The sequence below is a fragment of the Carassius gibelio genome, chromosome B4, assembly GCF_023724105.1.
Source record: "Carassius gibelio isolate Cgi1373 ecotype wild population from Czech Republic chromosome B4, carGib1.2-hapl.c, whole genome shotgun sequence".
NCBI lineage: Eukaryota > Metazoa > Chordata > Actinopteri > Cypriniformes > Cyprinidae > Carassius > Carassius gibelio.
Window position 1 is genome coordinate 26272115 of NC_068399.1, and position 20365 is coordinate 26292479.

The following is a 20365-nucleotide window of genomic DNA, read 5'->3' on the forward strand; positions in this document are numbered from 1 at the left end:
AACCCAGAAGCGCGCGTGCACGAGGAAGCAGGGCGCTCGTGCACGCACAAAACCAGTCAAAAGTTTTTTTCTTTTTTTTTTTTTCTTTTCTAAAATTGAGATTCATACATCATATGAAAGCCAAATAAATGAGATTTTCATTGATGTTAGGATAATATTAGGATAATATTTGGCTGAGATAAAACTACTGGGAACTCTGGAATCTGAGGGTGCAAAAAAAAAAAAAAAAATCTAAATATTGAGAAAATATATAGAAATATATACAGGTCTGAACACGTGCGCGTTCAACTTTAAGCAGGTCAAATTTCCCCTAAACCATAAAACCAGTTTACTTTATTTTTTCTCCTTCTCTAAATATTTTGCTCATTCGTGGAATGCAACGCCGTTATGTAATAACGATCATAAATTATTTATTTCCCTGTTTTGACACTTACTACCACGCGATGGCAGCCTTGGATTGATTATATTTTCCTTGTTTATTTAATATGCTGTGTTAACCAAAATAAAAGTTATGTGATATAAAATCTCAAATCACGTCCAAACAAAGATGAAACTGCTAATATATGTGTGCAATATTTTGTGATACTGTACTGTACATGTCATAACCGTTATTTTCTTTACTTTTAATATGTTTCAATAAAAATATATAAACACAAACCCTACATATGATAGCGTTAGATGATCGTTTTGCGGTTTCACAACACGTTAGACTTTTAATATGATTTTAAAAGACCCTCAGCATATGTAACAGACTCCACCGTCAACGGCTGTTCTGAGATCTGTTTGAATATTTAAATTAAGCTGACGTGATCCGGCATTCCATCTCAAAGAACTGATCCTAGACCTGCTGCTTTGTATCATCAGCCCAATCGAACGTCGATCCCTCGAGCGCGGCAGGCAGAACCCAACGGACGCAGATAAACAGAGGTCTCTCAGAGGAAGGAAGACAGACGAGCGAACGAATATTTCTAGCTTTATCGCAATTCACCGCATCGAAACGCGTTTATGGTTCTCCGTTAAAACTTTTAAGATCCCACTCTGCTTGAATACCTGTCAATCTGCGTCAAAACGCGTCTGAGAAGTTTTAACCCATTTACTGATGGACTGACAGACGGATTCTCCTCAGACGACGCAATCTAAACAATCCACACTTTACCTCGTTCTCTCAAGAAAAAGCCTCGGTTTTCCCTCAGGAGGACTTCGAGTGGACAATTAAGGTTAGTGTTTATGATTTGTAATTCTGTATTTACACACATATAACCTGTAACTTACTCTATCTATGGGCTGTGTCTCACAATCTAGTGAGCTAACTATCTAGAAAGCATATTTGAGCATCGTAAACCCTTACTGTTTTTTTTTTTTTTGGGCGGGTATTCACGAAACATATTTGAGCATTGAGTAAAATACAGCAAACTGCTGATCTAGATTTGTATTTTAGTCGCCAACTAAAACAGCGCATTCACCGTTACTACTATATAAATACATCATGGAAAATCATACTAGTGCCAGCGTTTTAGACACGACCATATATTATTCCTTAAGTATCTAAAATGAAACAGTGTTGTCTATCTGCATGTTGCAGGTCTTCTTGATACATATATGCTCCTATGGATCACCCTCCATCATTTAGATCATTTTTTATGAACATTTTGTACCTAAAAGTCTTAAAATCCTCATGAATCAGGTTGAGTTCAGAGATTTAATGCAGTGAGAAATATGTCGCTGATGTGACATCCTCAGGCTGCTTTTGTTGTTTACATAAACAATAATATTTATCAATCCATATTCGCAAGGTTTAACTATAGTTCACAGCAATGTACCATTGTTATGAAAATCCAACAATTCTGTACCATGGCATGACTTCATCACAGATCATATTTTTTTATAAAATCACATTTTATGCTATTTTATGAGATCCCTTAAAGTAACAATTTGGACATTTTATAATATGGTAATCAAGCACTATCAGGCTGTATGTATGGAAGTACCACAGTGTTATTGTCATCCATCAGTAAACCATACAGTATTATTATTTTTTACAGGACACTCACTTTTTAACAGGTTTGTTACAATATTTTTAATAGATTTCTTATTATAAACAGCGACAAATTATTTTCTGAAGTTGTTAATAAAACCAATATTATTCATGTTTTACAAGAAAATATAATTTTAGTTTTTTCTACTTAAACATTTCACATTTCATTCAGTGTCATTCACTTTGTAATTTTAGTGAAATTTACTAGTAGTGATTTTATTTTTTTCTGTAATTTTGTAAAGTATTATCACTGTAGTAGCATTTATTATAATTTGGAGGAAATTTCTGTCAATTGTCTTTAATACTCAAATATATTTGGTGCAATGTTGACCAAAACATGTTAGTGTGAGATTTATTGTTTTTATTTAACCAAGGCCCATATTTACCTCATCCCATTATTGTTTTTATTGTTGAAAATCTCTAATAAATATTTAGATATTATAATTAAATATTTTATATTTATTTATAATATTTATTTATATATAATTATTTTATTTATAAATACATATATTATATTTTTAAATATTATTTATATTTATTTATTATATTTATTATAAATATATTAAATATTTAGATATTTTAATTAAATATATATAATAAATAAATATTCTAATAAGTGGATAACATGCTGAATTATTATAGTAATAACAGTAACTATATTTCATTAGTTAATTAGGCTTTAATTACATGAATTTGACCACAAAACATACTCTGATTGACACTGTTTAGCCCGTATTGTTGTTTCAGGCTCTGATGTCTCAGATTAGACGAGAACAGATACACGCTCGCACCGAAATCTTGTGTTTCTGTGTGTCTTTGACCTTTGCGTAAAGGTTCATGTTTCCACTTTCCCTTTTAGAGGCAGATTGGTGTTCAGAAACCCGAGCGTGCACTTCCACATAGCTCTCTGTGTTGCATTGTTGAAGTGAGGTTGTGAAATGTTAGCTGTAGCACATGTAAGAGTTTTTGTAACAATGCATGTATGCTATATTTAGCAGTAGCAGCTGCTATCTAAACATGTAATCCTAAACCCATTGTAAATATTGTTCGTGTGTTGTACAACCCTGATGTCAAACACGGACGTCTGAGTCTGATATAGAAATGTGTTCATTGTCTAAACTTCAGTGCGTGATTTTAATGTCTTTGTCATTGCATTATTCATCATAATTGCAAAAGATTGTCTGGTTCGTATGAAAGCGTGCACGTGCATAGCTCTAACAAAACATTATATGAGACAGTGATCGTCATTTGCCTGTCAAATAGAGTTTCCATTCCTGCATTGCTGTGCGTTATCGATGCTGCTGGTGAGTTTGGCATCTTATTTTGCATAGTGTTAGCAGCTGAGGACACAATCCAGGGTGATTCGCCCTTGTCGTCCAACTATTTCTATAGATGCAACTGCAAAATATATATATATATATATATATATATTTATATATATATATATATATATATATATATATATATATATATATATATATATATATATATATATATATATATATGTATATATATATATATATGTGTATGTATATATTTTATACAACCAATCAAAGGTGGGTTTAATGCATTACTAAGTTACTGAATTTATTTAGTTTTTCTGAAAAGTAAAGTAAGAGATCACTCCTAATTTAAGTACACTTACTTCTGATGTAATTGCATTACTAATAGGGTTTAGGTATATCATTTGAATTTTATCGATTTTGATTTTTGTTTCGATTCCAATAAGATAAAAAATCCAATCTAATACAAATTAAGTCAAACATTTATTCTGTCTTTTTACAAAGCATTCTGTTGCAGTTGAATAACACGAGCAAAACACTGCATAGTTTTCCTTTTATATGTTAAATATAGATGAATCAGTTAGTGACCTACCCAACACTGCAATCACTTATCCTTCTACTGAAAGATCTTAATTGTTGAGAATTATTTTAATATAATATAATATATAATATAATATGCATTTATTTGTATTTTAAAACAATCAAATAATATTGTTTTCAAATAATTCAATTAAATAATTTAATATGCATTTATTTAAAAGTATTTATAAAATAAAAATAACTTTATTATAATATAAAAAGAATACAAATTTTATTATATTGTATTTTTTTCTTTCAAGCAAAAATATATATATAATTATTTTCCCTAACAAATTAGAGTTAATAGTTGGATTTCAACAAACATACACAATCAGAGGAGCCTGATTCACAACAAATGTCTCAAAGATTCTTTGTTAATATTTAACAATTGAATCATAATTGTAAAGGCCCAGCGTACAAATTCAGTTTTTTCCCCCCTGCTCACGAAGCATGTGCTCAGGTGCAAACCCTCTGCACCCCGACAGCATCATGACACTTAATTTATATTAATGACCTTCCCACTGACGTTTACGCCTTTAAGGCTTCGGCTGTAATCTCTCAAAACCGCCTTTATTTTTGCCTGAATACCAGATCAAATAGAGTTTCAATCTTCATTAAATCCATCACCTTCATTATGGTTTCTCTTGTGTCCTTCACAAGGCTCTGAATGTCATAGCTGTGAGGGGTGTTTGATATCCAAAGCATGCGCTTTTTGATTTGGGAGGGTGAACGGACTGTAAAACCAGCCTCTGTACCTTGAGAAATGTATGAATCAATAATCTGCTTTGTGAGAAGGATGCGGTTTAATGGGCAGATTCATAAACATAACGTGACATGCGACAGATGAAACAGAGAACAGTAACTGTTTAGGGCTTGGGCTAACCCTAGTCAGTGAAATTCGCTTGATTATGAACACAAAAGACGCGTAGAAAAACATTGGCAATAAGTGCGTGCGATAATCGTCCTGGTTTGTACGAGGCTTAATACACTCATTTATTATCAGTGCTGGAAACTCTGCTTAATATATTTTTTTGGAACCTGTGATACTTTTTTTTCAGGATTCTTTAATGCATAAAAAGTCAAAAAGAAGAGCATTTATTTAAAACACAAATATTTTCTAACAATATGCACTACCGTTCAAAAGTTTGGGGTCGTCAGCTAATTTTTATTCTTTCTTTTTTTTCTTAACTTAAATTGTGTTAAATTGATAAGAAGTGTTTGCAAAAAATTATATTGTTAGAAAATATTTTTATATTTTATATTAAGCTGGTATATCGTTAAAGTATCTAATTTTAATGGTTCATAATGTTTCTATTCAAAATCGTGATTTCTCGATGTATAAAAAATACAATTACTGCTAAAAATTACATTTGAATTAATCTATAAACTAGAAAAAAAAATTTCACGGCCCTACTCTCTTACCTTGTTAGCAATAAACTGGCAAGAAATTACCTGCACGATAAATTATTGCAAACAAAACACAAAGACTTTCCTTTGCCAGTCTCTGTGTGCCAGTGGTCGTGTCCTGACTGGTTCATCTGTGCGTCTGAGAGAGACATGTTACTGCAATGCACTTTTAATTCTCTTTGTTAAATATATCATCATTGTGGGCTCGGCTGAGAGGCTTGAAAGAAGAAAAAGCACTCCATAAAAACATTTAAAAATGTTTTATAATTAACCTTATCTCAAACTATTTCTCTTGGCTGTTAAAAGTAGGCTAAACTACATAAATGAATGTCAGTGTTAAAGTTAAAGTTGGAAAAGGTTCTTTAGAGTTTAAAAATGTTTGTCATTTAAAAAAAAAAAAGTTTACAACAAAGAGCCATAAATCAGACTTGACCGAGGATCATGGGCCGAAAGTAAATGCTCTATTTTTATACAATAGAGCTAACATATCGATCTGATGAACTGATATTGATCCACAAATCCCAAGAATCGATCTTTGCTGTTTGCAGCTTATTTTTAGCATACGTCCTGTGTGCTTTGTTACTTCTGATATGAAACAGAGTCTCAGCTTTAAAATGTTAATTTTATTACAAAAGTTGAAGAATAAATACTGTTTTGACGTCCTTTAATGTGTCGTAACAGATCCCTGTAGAGCGCCTCCGTTCAAGAGGCACTGAACTTATCATCTCTTTCTCTTTACTACTAGTTATAGCAAGAAATAAAGATGAATGAACGTCAGAAATACACAGAACAAAAAAAATCTAAATCACATTTCAATGCAAAAAATATGTATATATACATTGTAAAATATGATATTATCTAATGCCAATTTTCTCTTTTTTCTCTCTTTCTTTGTTTTAACTCTACTCATGTGATATTGCTTCATGGCAGGCCAAATCAGAGCTCCTTATATAGCTTGGTTTGTGCAACTCTCTTCTATGGCATCGCTTCGAAACCATCCTTTTTTGGAAAGAAAAGACCTGCAAAATGGGCTCAAACTCAGCTTTTGGTTACACCAGAATTTTATACAACATAACAGGACAGAAAATGCAAAAACTGTACAGTTGCATTAAAAACAGACCACAGAGCAGATGCTTTGACGGATAAACGCATTACTTTGGGTGCGACTCTCTCTCTTTGATGCAGAGTCGGTATGACTGCTATTCTACACCCTCTTCCTTCCATTCAGCGATAAATAATCGAGGTTTATGTGGCTTTTTAAAGACATCACTGACACAGAGGGTTGACTGTATTCTCACCGTCGGTCTTTGTTCGGTGTATTTGTGAGGTGATAGGTTTAAAATCTCTTTAATTGAAAACTTACTCAGTCCACTTTAAGACACGTTGATGTGTGAATCTTCACTAATTGAATATCAAAGGATGAAGAGGCTGTTGAGTAGAAGCAAATCTTTGTAAGTGTTTGCAGCTGGTGCCCTGAGGTGCTGGATGTACGGCTTTTTTGTGATTCTTATTACGTAATGCAATTTCCTGGCTCCGTTATTAAATGTCAACCTTTTGTTGTTGCTCATAAAAATGTCACATGGTGGTGTCACAAGACGTCTTTCTGTCTGTCAGGGTTGGTGATTTGTGTTATCTGGGTTCATCTGGTTTTGTGGAAATTCACGTGAGTGCTGATATTTTTACTTTACTAGTGTGAAGAAACATACTTAAACATTGTTAGTTAAGTATGGCTTGGCGATTTCTCTGATTTTTTGGGAATGTAGCATTGCATCACTTGCTCACTAATCGATGCTCTGCAGTGAATGGGTGCCGTCAGAATGAGAGTCCAAACAGCTGATAAAAACATCACAGTAATCCACACCACTCCAGTACAACAGTTACCGTCTTGTGAAGCCTAAATCTAAGTGTTTATAAGAAATAAATCCATCGTATAGATGTTTTTTTTTTAACAACAAACTATCAATTCTGGACAAAATACGAGTCTATAATCCATAATAACACTTCCTCCAATAAAAAAGTCCATCTCCTGTTCTCCTCTCACATGAAAATTTACCCACCTATTTGTTTAGAGCTGTTTTGGCTTGTAAACGGAGCTTGATCAGTGCAGATTTCTCTCCTGATTCAGACCACTGGAGGAAGCAATATTATGGATAGGCTACAAAATAAGTTGCAGCAGTTTTGGGACAAATGACTCCTCGTCGTCTCTCAGGACAAAACACAGAAGATCTTGGAGGTTAAGCCACTTAAAGTCATATAACAGTTGTCTAGTGGTCCATTATAAGATTTAGATTTAGTCGACACTTGTTTATCTCTTGGATTAGCTGTTTTGTCTGCTCTATAAATGCTTCAGCGGTGGGACACTGTAATACGGTAGTTTTTGAAGAACAATTCACGGTAAACAATCAGTGTGTAAGTGATGAGGTTACGTCATGGAAACCCGCTCGGATGTGGGCAGAGATTTCCCCCCAGTAACACCGATCTGACCCGCTAATCTGTCTAAGCCTGGTGCTGAAAAGAGAAGGAGAGAGTGACAGAAACATCAGCTCTGTGCAGCGAGAAAGATCTGATGTTGCTGTAGATCACTATAAATAAAACTGAAACATTATATATACATTTAAACAGACCTTTGCTCTTAAATCCGATCGGGCCAACGCAATAACGAAATCTGAGCAGGTCTGAAAACCGAAACTGTTGATGCTGCACTTTACACTTTGGAAAAATTATATATATATTATTTTAAATAAAATATGAGCAGTCCTACAAGCTGGGATTGGTAATGTTGCACTGTAATCATAGTTATTTATTTTTCATTATATTTTATTATATGATATTGGTTTGAGACTGAGAGTATTTTATTTAGTGGAGAACTTTGCAGCAGTATTTTATTTGCTATTCTTTTTTTATTTTATATATATTTTATTAAAATGTATTTTAAAAAAGTGTAAACAAATTGTAAAAAAAAAGTTTATAGTAAACAACCTGCAGTTTAATGTTTGCATATATATATTTATATATATATATATATATATATAATCGATTTGAGTAAAAATGGTGTGAAAAAATGTTGTAGAAGAAAGGAAATACTATAAGATTTAATTATACAAACGAGCATGTGTATATAAAATATATGCAATTTAATCCTATAAAAAGGAACAGAATAAATACATGAAAGACACACACCATGGTTATGATGTCATAGCTCATTAACATATGAATGATACTATTTACATATCAAAACCCATTCCGAATTTAGAAACTTATAGCAAGAATACTGTTACTCACTTTTTTCAAAGAGGTTAACCAATGTCATATATAAATCTCTAAGTCCCAAAAACAGCACGATTAGTAAACGTTAAAGAGCTTAAAAAGTTTATTAGAGTGGTCTTCAGGGGGGTGTGATGCTGCAGAAGTGTCTCCTCACTGCTGTGCTTGTGTGAATCTGTGTGTGTGATGATACGAGACGGTTTGATCAATGTCTCGGTGCGGTAGATGAGTCGCTCGAGCTCACAAGGCAGTGTGTGTAGAGACGCGTGAAAAGAATATATTTTTACTGAAAAACACACCATTTATCTACCGCTGCCATCTGGAACTGACACACGCTCATTCTGAGAGGAACAACACAACAGTGGATTGTAGAGATGGGAGACTTATTAAAATGTCTATCACTGAAATAATCAAGCACTTTAATTGTATTTTAACTGCATTTTAAGTTAATATTTTTAACAATTTAAGAATAGTTGCATGTTCACAGTTTTCTGATGCTATTTGATATTCACATAGCATGCAAGAAAACATAACATATTTAAAAAAAAAACATTTTTTTTAGTTTTTAAATCTGTAATATAGGGCTTAATGACTAAAATTTATATTGCAATTATTTTTGCATATGTGTTTTGAACTGTAGTATGACATTAAATCTCAAATGAAAACGATATTTCTATATCAGGGTTGTTTTAGTTAACTTAAACTGAAAGTAAAATGTAAAACCATAAAAAAATAACTAAACTAAACAGAAAAATAAATAAATAAAAGATTTCAAAATTTAAAAAAAAAAATATTACATTTTAAATACATATAAAATGTATCAAATTAAAACTAAAATATTTAAAATAAAAATGGCTTTGTATGTTACCCTTATCATTGTGTGTGTCTACAAATATAATATAATATATAAAATAATATATATAATTTTTGTGTAGTTTGTGTGTGTGTGTGTGTATATGTATATATATGTATATATATGTATGTATGTATGTATATATATATACATACATACATATATAACAGAAAAATAAATAAATAAAAGATTAAAAAACAACAAAATTACTAAAACTAAAATTAAATTAAAAACAATATTAGTATCTCTATTTTAATTAAACCAACATATCTTAAAAGATAAATATAAATTATATACTGATTTCAGTTTTATTTAAGTGTGTTGTACAACAAAAAAACTACACTGAAAAAAGTGTTTCATTGGATCAAAGTAAAAAAATTGCGTCAACTTGTTACATCTAATTACTTTACTTTTTATCAACTTAAAATTTTTACTTTGAAAAGAATTAACTATCTATTACTTAGCCAAAGCAAAAAGTATCTTTGAATCAAATAATATTTTTAAGTTTAATGAGATCTCAAATTATACTTTGTCTTAATGTTTTTTCTTTGTATTAACTTAATTCTTTTACTTTCTATCTAACCAAATATCCAAACAAATACAATTTAAAACATTGATGTAATATGAAAACAAAAATTACTTTCAGAATGTGTAATTTTATCAACTAAGATGAATGACTTCAATCATTAAACATTTGACAGTTTATTTTGTCATAATAACATCCTGATACAAATACACATGCACAGGCACATGCAACAGAGGGCAATTAATTGAGTACTTCCACACCATCAATGACAATGGAAATGTCCAGTGCACGAATAAGAGCATCAGTTTCACGGATCACAAAAAATGCCATGGTGGTCTTTTCAAATTCTCTCTCTGCTTCCTCCCTCTGGTCAGCCTAAAAACATAGGAGAGAGTAAATTGAGGGAATGTGAAAAAAAAATAATAATAACAAAAAATATCCCTTCATCTGAAAATTCCAAAATTTATTTAGCTTTCCTACTATGGAGGTCAATGTAGAGCCCAAACGTCTGTTGCTAACTTTCATTCAAATACCTTCATTTGTGTCCAGCATAAAAATAAAATGTAAACGGCTTATTACAAGAGTAGAGTAAATGATGAAAATTTTTGGGTGAAGATGTACTTTTACACTTTCTTTAGCTTTGAAAATGCTTTTAAACACTTTGTACAAGCAAACGCTCGTACAATGTGTTGACCATTGTAGATAATCACAGACATATTCGTGGAAGAAAGTCACACAGGCTGATGTGTAAATGATAACACAATTTAGTAATTTAACTATAAAGTGATATGTCACTACCAAATCGAAATTTAGTTAGGATGCTTTGAGGGCGAGTAAAACATAGGGAAATGTTGATTTGGTAGTGAAATATAACTTTAAGGCAAACATGGTTGTAGAATATTTCAGTAGTTTACATTGTCTACATTACCTGGTATTCTTTGATCAGACAGCTTGCATCTTCACCAAGGTATGTGATCAGGCACTTCAGCAGGCACTCTCTTCTGATGTCTATGTCCAAACTCTACAAAATGTTCAAGATGTATTGTTTTTATTAGACCAATACACTACTAAATTGATCACCACAAGCAAATTTGTTTGCATGTAACCAATACCTGATCCATAACTTTAATAGTGTCCTTAGTTTTCTCACGGAGGGCTCCACCTTTGCTCCTAATAACCTGGAGAAGCTGAGAGCTGTCTGTCTGTCCAAAGAGGCCATAAATCTTGATTGTAGAGGTAAGGTCGTGATGCGAAAAAATTCTGCATTAATCTGTAAGAAAGAGAAACAGAAAATAGACTTCTGAAAAAAAAAAAAAAATAAATTACTTTGAGAACTAGTTGTAAAAGACATATGCACACAATGCATTAAACAACAAAACATATAATTAGGGCATCCAAGACATTTTCACATTGAGTTACTTGCCAATGAGAATGGTGAGGTAGAGCATAGGAGAGAAGAAAGATAAATAACAAGACTTATCCTCCAAAGCAAAAATTAAATGGTGCAAATTACTTACGTTTTTCATGTGGCTGGATTATTCAAAACCTGTCCTAATTGTTGTTCAGCAGTACCCCGTCCTACAAAAGACAAAATGAATTAACCACCTGGCTCACATAAACAGATCACTTATTTGCGAGTATGCTGGTCGACACAATGAGTTAAAATAAGTGTTTAGGCATGTCACTACATGTGTTTTGGCCTTCATGTAAAGCTAATGTTAATCATGAATGAGAGACCATACAAGTAAGCAGAGCGAATAACTTGCCAACATGAGTTTCATAAATCAATAAAAATCATCATAATATATACCTTCATAAAAACGTTAAGTCTATACAAGTGTCTGAAGCGTGCATGTACTTTATACATGTAGCAGTACAGTATCGCACTCCAGCATACCCGAAACAGTCTTTATACTATGTTTCAATATCAATCCATCTCACCTGAAGCAGTTTTCTTGTATTATTTTATTTCCACTCGGTTTAACATTGTAATGAGGGAAACGTGTAAACCTTCTAAACGATTTAGAGCAGTCAAACTAGTACGTTAATACTAACCGTATGTAAAACACCAGTAAAACATAACATTTTATGAAATTATACACGTATAATTTTAATAATACGGCCCAGATGTACGTTTAAAATTACTTACCAATTTTCTTTATTCACGTTTTACCACGCCGAGTTCATCCATGCGGTTTAACAAGAATGCTGAACGTCCTCACGCATGACCCTGGATTACGTTATAAATCACGTGACAATGGGAACCAATATTTTAAATTTCAATTTACAGAAATGTATATTTTACACTAACAATACATTCTTTTAATTTTAAATTGACCAAATATTTACATAACACTGATGGCTAGACAGAAAATGTAATGTTTTGAGTTAGATCAAGTAACATTATAACGACTTCTTTAGAGTAATGACATGCCATGTGCACTTTTTTTCAGTGTATTGACTCAAATCTAATGTACTCCCAAAAGTTTACACTCTCTTAATTCATAAGTCACTGTGTTATATTTAAGCTAATTAAGACGGACATTTTCGACATATTTTGTGTATATATTTTAATATTCAAACGGCAGGAGACAGTGCTGACGCTGTGGGTCTCGTGCGCGTGCCTCCGGTGTACAAGCACAGAAAGCCCTTGTGGGATTAACGATTTCAGTTCTGTTTCGCGGCTAATAGCGGTTTTAAAATAATCAAGCTCTTAATTTTTCATTGATCCATGATTCTTTGCTCACTCTAACGTGTCAGTAACTTCATGCAATCCGCCCAATTAAAGATGCGTGGGTGTATGTACATATGACAAAACGCACCCATAAAACAGTTAACTTATTCAAACGCATCATATAACGTTACATATTTATCAGATGCAGTTACAGTAAATTAAAGCATTTTGTATAGTTACTCACCGATATTGTGGAACTGCTGTCAGCCGCAGTCTGGATGTGAGGGGAAACAAGATGGCCGTCGATCGTAAAATTCTCAAACCCAACCACGATTACGTCAGTGGTCACGTGGTTTACACAGAACGCAAAATTATTGATTTGATGTGTAGCAAATAGTTTAAATTAAACCAACAAAACTTAGATTTACTTTAAATTAAAGTAAATAATTTACTTAAGCTCAAGAACAAGACAGAAAATTAAATAATTTAAGTCAGATTAAGTATAAAATGTGCTTTAGAGTAATGACAGGGCTGTTGCACTTTTTTCAGTGTACTAAACATGAACTGTACAACAAAATAACTAAAACATTCAAAATAAAAGAGAAGGTCTAAAAATAAACACTGATTATATTATTAAAAACAAAAATAGTATCTCAAAGATACTAAAATAATATCTAAATATAATTTATATTGAAATATCAGTTATTTTTCAATTTATCATGCAGCCACATTTTTTGTGCATTTACTTTTTAAGAGTTGTTGTGGGTTTTAGTTCATATCTGTTCACTTCAAAGCCATCCATATTGTAATTTACTCCTAAAAAATCACTTTGAGCAGATGATTCATCTTGCATTTCAGGGCACATGCCTATTTTTATCCAGTAAATGCAGTAGAATATGATTATAATGACATTTCTTTCCGCTTTATATGTCTGAAAATCTAATTTCAAGTATTTAGGGTTCTGAAGATCATGATAAACGTGGATGCAAACCGTACTCTATCTCTGAAATAAAGCATTACCGTCCTGTAAGAGACCAAAGCCTCCAGCTGTAGAGAAACTGGGTCATGCAGATTGAATCAAATTAGACCGGCTACCTCAATGTGTTTTTGTTCTCCTCCGTGGTGGAGAGTCGGACAGATTCTGTCCCAGATTTGACGTGTCTCATGAGTTTGTCACGTATGTTCTCACAGACTGTATGTTAGCGTGTAGGTGGCAGTGTTGACGGTCACAGGAAACTTACAGAAGGCTTTTGGCTTTATTATTCACTGTGAAGTCACAAAAATAATTTAGGAGTTGGTTTGATGCTGCTCTTCTGGTTTGTTTGGCCCATTGTGGTTTTACTTCTACTAACAGATTTTCCATTTCCAGTTTTAGTACCTTGATTCCCTTTCTTCCTCTTTTGTGGTTTGATCTTGAAGCCTGGAATTAATTTATTGTGTTTTTAAAGCCTTGTTCACACAAACCAGTGGAAATCAGTCGAATCCACCGCCGACTGAAACCAGCTAATCCTTCACGTGTAATGATGTTATTTCTACACTGACAGGGAGTCAATACCTCAAATCAAGACTAAATGTCTTTTGATGGATCAATAGGAAGAAACAGACTCCTGGGACGCTTTCTTTGTCTACCAGGTGTTTCGAATAGCTATTTATAGTTCGAAAAGAGCTCAGAATTATAATGTGGAGTGACTTTATGTTATTTTAGGAGTTTCTCTAACTCTGATATGATTTGGGAAGTTTAATTCATTTTCATGAATCGGTTCATTTAGAATTTTTTTATACGTTATAACAAAGTTTTCATGAATGTCTGTGGCATTTTTTAGTTACATGTGATTTTTACATGTTTTTGGAAAGATGTATAGAACTAAATTTTATTGTTTATTGCAATACACTGTACATTTAAAATAAATTATTAAAATATCTCCCTTCAGTTCGCTTTATGAAAACTGATGTGGAAACATCCTTTGATTATTTCTAACTACATTTTACTGTATTAAACATTTCAGTGGCTGTTGCTTTTAATTATATATATTAAAAAATATATATTACATTTTAAATACATATAAAATAAATCAAATTAAAACTAAAAAATTTAAAATAAAAATGGCATTGTATGTTATCCTTATCATTGTGTGTGTCTACAAATATAATATAATATATAAAATAATATATATATAATTTTTGTGTAGTTGTGTGTTGTGTAGTTTTTGTGTGTGTGTGTGTGTATATATATTTTATAAAATGCCTTGATTATTTTTAACTACCCGCCACATGCATAAAAAAAAAAAATCTGAAGTCTACTTTTCAGTGACTGAAATGTGGTAAATTAGCATGTTAAACGAACAGAATATGTGTTAAATAAACAGAGGGGCGTTTAGAGAGCTAAATATTCCTCTCCTCTCCTTTCGTCTGGACCACCTACGTCTTCAATCGCTGTTCCCAGACCAGCACAACCCTCCACAGCCTTCAGCTCTTTGTGTTTCACTGAACGCATTGAAGTGTTCTTTTGATGTTGCGCCTGCAACTCTTACCGTTCCCTTTGGTCTGCAGTAGGGATGCACCGGTTGACCGGCCATAAATCGGAACCGGCCGGTTTTTGTTTAAAATACGCGATCGGCAATCGGCCGGTTTTTGGTCTTCTTTAGGCCAATTTTTCCGGAAGTGCGGCCGCGTGCACAGACTACATTGTAACCGTTCGCTATGTCATTTGTGTGGAAGTATTTCGAAATCTGTGCACAGGACACGGGCAGCCGATCAGCACTGGAAATGCAGAGCTACATGTCTGAGGCACAGATAGCAGGAAGCAAAACAGCCGTTGGTGTACTGGCGAACAAATAAGAGTCCCTTTTCTGCACGCACTAAAGCTGCGTGAGCGTATACTGTACCGGTCCGAGCCCTGAACACGAGTAGACCGTGAAGAGATGTTCAGATCAACTTCTCACGTGTTGGATGAGAAACGAAACGGACTAAACTGTGACGAAACTTTTTTTTTTTTTTTTTTTTTGTAAAGTGGAACTTGCGTACACGTTTGAAAAGCCAGAAGTAAACGACAGTTGATTATTTTTATTTTACCTTAAAATTAAATCGACTTAATCTGATTTAAAAATCACCTGCTGTAGCACACTGAGAAAAAGTGTTTCATTCATCCAATTAAAACAATTTGGGGTAATGATTCACATCTATATTTTTTTTACTTGAGAGAATAGTTATTTATTTTTCATTGGCTCAAGTGAAAAAAATATAGATGTGAATCATTACCCTAATTTTTTTATTTTATTGGATGAATGAAAACCCTTTGCATCTTTGTTTTATTCGCACCAACATTATTTGATTTTAACATTTTGGAATAATCTATTTATATAGCATACTTTTATTTAGTCTGTAAATAAAGACACTGGTAAAGATCTTTTTTTTATTTAAAACCAAATTTAAAAACTAAAATACTGAATGCTGATCAAGAAACATCTTATTGAATGTGTGTTGATTGTGTTGTTTGGATTGTAGAACTATGCAGTTATTGCCTTTAATTTCACATGGTTACAGTTAATCTTTAAATTCAAAAGCTAAATGCTGATGTCTGTAATGTAGCTGTTAATTTCAGATTGTTGCAGTTATTGTTTTCACTAGCCAAAAGCTAGTTTGGCCTATTAAATACCAAATAAACATCTTGTTTATGCACACTTTTCTTCTTTCTTGTTTGTTGCTTAAAGATAAAAAATAAATAAAAAAAAATCGGAAATCGGAATCGGCCATGAAAAATCATAATCGGTGCATCCCTAGTCTGCAGCATGTGTTTGTGTGTTTGTGGACCATTATCTCTGGTGGATGTGATATTGGTGTGATATCCCGAGCCTGATGTTGTGTGTCATTCAGATTCAACAGGTATGAATGTAGTTTTGGAAGCGTGTCATGGTTGTGTGCCTCTGGTTGTTGTTTGTTAATGTGACAAGGCCACTCCAGAAGTCACACACACAGTGTGTTGAACTAGTCAGTGAGCCGTGAATAGCTCAAACTATTTCACATGGTGTGAGACGGGAAATGCCCTAGATCTGTGTTATTTTAGTGTACAAATACTGTTATAATTAACATTCATATTTTAAATTGGCTTGTATTTTTATGTTTTTTAGTACTTCGCATTTAATTTTTTTTTGTAAATTTTTTTGCTTAGTTTGTAAAATCTTAGTTTGTTATTTTCAGTTTTATTTTACTAATTATTAATTTAATTTATGCATTTTTAGATTTTTTTTTTTTAATGGCTTTTATTTTTATCCTTTAATACTATTAATTGTAATTTTACATTTATAATGATATGTTTTTGTTTCATTTTTTTGTTAATTTTATTTTAGTAACAATTTGAATTGGCTTTTATTTTTTTATACATTTTTAAATATTTTTCATTTAACATTTTTGTTCAATTTACAGTTGTTTTTTAGGAAATTAATTCAGTTTTACTCAAATTTTCATTTGTTTTATTTTTTGTTTTAGTTCCTATTTATTTCATTTTGAACTGTCTTTTATTTTTATAATCCAATACTTAATTTTATTAACTTTCTTGTCATTTTAGTCATTTATTTATTTATTAGGATTGTTTTTATTTAATTTATTTAATTTAGTAGTTAGTAATTTTAGCGAACTAAATTAGAAGCTAACAGCTAACTGAAATACATTTAAGTTGTTCATCTAATATTTTATTTCTGCTTTGTATCAATTATTTTTAAATAATATTAGTTTTAGCCAACAATAGTAACCCTGCTGTGCAATAAAAATAAATAAATAAGTATATATATATATATATATATATATATATATATATATATATATATATATATATATATATATATATATATATATTATTTTATATATTATATGATATTTGTAGACACACACAATGAAAAGGATAAAAAGGCCAGAAGAGCTCAGGTCAGTTAAAGGGTGTAAATCGAGCCTTGTCACGCTACACTCTCACTTGTTTATTTTCCCCTCAATGACCTACTTTGCTAATTATAGATCAGAAGTTTCCACCAATGAAAGTTTGGTGTGAACCGTTGACAGGCCATGCGCTCAATCCAGGTCTGTCTGTGTGTGTGTGTGTGTGTGTGTGTGTGTGTGTGTGTGCCGCTTGATTGACAGCGTGGTCGAATAAAGAGACCGTTTTAATCAAGAAGAAGATCAATTTTGCAAACATATTTGCAAACATGCATATTTGAAATAAACACAGTTTATATATTTAATTTTATTCTGTTTAATTGCCATAGAAACACTTTTTATGTTTGTTAAGTATAACCTGATGTATTAAGATAATTAACACTAAAACATCGATAAAAATGAATAAATCCTATATATATATATATATATATAACTATATTTTAAACAAAAATAAAAAATACATTAATTTTTTTACATTTAAAAAAGGAAATTACAAATACGGAAACTAATTCAAAATGTTATTAAAAACTCTTATAGCGTGTTAAATAATCCCTGTGCAGAAATCTTACCTGTTTCTGCTACATATGACACATTTTTTTCACAAGTTTATGTTAAAATTGTGTAATCCACATGAAATGAAGTTTTACATGCAATTCAAATAGATAAGTCTGAGAGCATTCAGCGTGACTCGGTTGTTTGAAGTAAATCTGTTTGTGTCTCTGCAGAGATGCAGAGCTGTGAGCAGCGTTGACCGGCGGCGTCTGGAGAAACATGGAGCCTTGTGTTGAGTCTCAGGGAGATCCTGAGAGAGCTCAGGTGAGCCGTCTCTCACACACACACACACACATACGTTCATGTGAATATAATGAGCCATTAGAGCTCACACAGACCTGAACCAGCCTTCACAATGACACTGCTGACACCAAACACACTTAAAAATCACCTCGCTCACACACTTTGTGTCCCATTAGCGACTACAAAAGACAGAAACACACCTCAGCTGTCAGAGCCTGTGAATAATGAACAGAACAAAGCACTGCTGCATGCTGGGATACTTCTCATTGTCACAAAATAATATTATTAATAAAATGAAAGAAGATTAAGCCAGTTTTTTTGCATTGTGATGTCAGTTTTATGATGTTAAAGAACTTTTTTTAAACACTTGTTTTTGTTTTTTATTATGGTTTAAAAACTTGTGTTAAAAAAACTAATTGTAATTCTATTGTTTGAATTCTAGATAATAATTAAATGAAATATCAATGTATTAATAATATGTGTGTGTATATATTATTTAAATAATATAATTGATATTTAATATAATTAAAATTAAGAAATTATGGTACAATATTTCTTTAATATTTATAAATAACTCTTTAATATATGAAAATTTAAAAATACTATTAATTTAAAAACGAAAAATACTATTACAAGAATGTAATAATATAACACTAATAATAATAATAATATAAAGGGGGAAAAAATTGTTTATGAAACTATTTTTGATATTATAGTAATCAGACTTAATTGCTTAATTGTTATTCAAATAATGCCACAATGCAAAAAAAAAGTAACTTAATGCAATAACAGTACAAATACAAATGAAAAAAGAAGCACATTAAATGTTGACTATTGTACACTTGTGTTTGTATTGCATTTCTGGTTATGTGAATCATATCACACACAAGCCTCAGGTGTTACCCAGCATGCACCTGTGAGCCACGCTCTCTCTCTCTCTTTCATTAACCTAACTGTTTGTTGAGCAGGAGTTGTGTAGGTGTTGACAAGTATTTGCTTTATTCACGAGTCCTTGAAGCCATTGCAGGATCGAGAGCTGTGAGGGCTTTGTTTGTGTTTACTGCTCTGTTTATTTCAGTAAAATGCAGATCATATTCCTCCGGCTCCAAATGCTTCAGAAAACATCATGTATTCACTGTATAAAAGCTTTCGTGGCCAGGCTGAGATCAGATCGGAGGGATGTCACTGTGCCAGACAGGGTTGCTGTGGGTTGTAACTGTACCTTAGAAGCATCTGCATTGGGTATTTAACTAATTATAGCATCTAATTAATCACTGATCACTTCTTAATAAGTGTTTTAGTGGATCCTCTGTCATCTGTGAATACATCTCAGAATACACTGTGGGTTTTATTTACAAAGAAATGCACCATTGATAATTTATATCTATTATTAATAATAATTGTAGTAGTAGTAATCACTGTTTTGCACAAAGAAAAAACATAAAATGAATTTCAGCACATTTCTCATTACTGTAATAAAATCTCTTTCTCATTACTGTAATATAATAAATGTAACTTTTCTGTTCATACACATTGATATATCGTTATTAAAATAATTTCTTCAGCATTTATTTAAATTCATACCACATAAACTACCATGATACATACTTTGATTTGTACCTTTATATATAATATAAAATAATGAAATATAATAATATATTCCTGTTTATTGAATTTTGGGAGAAAATATGCTTAACTGTTACAGAAATGGTAAGGATCGTAGTAATAGGCTTCATTTTTTATGTATATTTTAATATAATAATAATTATTAATATACTATTTATTAATGTTATATTATTAATTAATTATATTAATATATTATAATATAACATTGTAGTAATAATAATTATAATTTTTTTTTACATTATGGTGATATACATTTTGAGAGAAAAGTTTATTAATTTCCATAAATGTTAATAAATGTCTTTATTTTTATAGTATTTAGTATATAGTATACTTTATAGTATTTAGTATATATAATATTGCATTAATGCTAATGAGGTTGTTTTCATATTTAATTTTT

The 20365-nt window shown here is 31.7% G+C and overlaps 1 protein-coding gene and 1 long non-coding RNA gene across 5 annotated transcripts in view; one reads left to right on the forward strand and one right to left on the reverse strand.

Annotated features, from left to right (window-relative positions):
• The first annotated feature begins 890 nt into the window (after positions 1–890).
• Positions 891–20365, forward strand: part of LOC127956486 (oxysterol-binding protein-related protein 8) — a 60730-nt gene continuing 41255 nt past the window's right edge. For 2 of the 3 annotated variants that reach the window (XM_052554426.1, XM_052554428.1), the window contains exons 1-2: positions 891–1217; positions 18273–18363. In XM_052554426.1, coding sequence (XP_052410386.1) covers positions 18319–18363 — 45 coding nt within the window. In that variant the 5' untranslated portion in view covers positions 891–1217; positions 18273–18318. The remainder of the gene's footprint in view (positions 1218–18272; positions 18364–20365) is intronic. The other variant, XM_052554429.1, reaches the window with a different exon arrangement.
• Positions 10293–13099, reverse strand: LOC127956488 (uncharacterized). Of its 2 annotated transcripts, XR_008153572.1 has the most exons (6): positions 12866–13099; positions 12097–12177; positions 11465–11525; positions 11060–11217; positions 10876–10968; positions 10293–10322 (listed from the first exon to the last, which is right to left on the reverse strand). It is a non-coding gene; the product is annotated as an uncharacterized LOC127956488 (long non-coding RNA). The 2 variants fall into 2 exon arrangements; XR_008153573.1 differs by lacking the exon at positions 12097–12177 and having other exon boundaries at positions 12866–13089.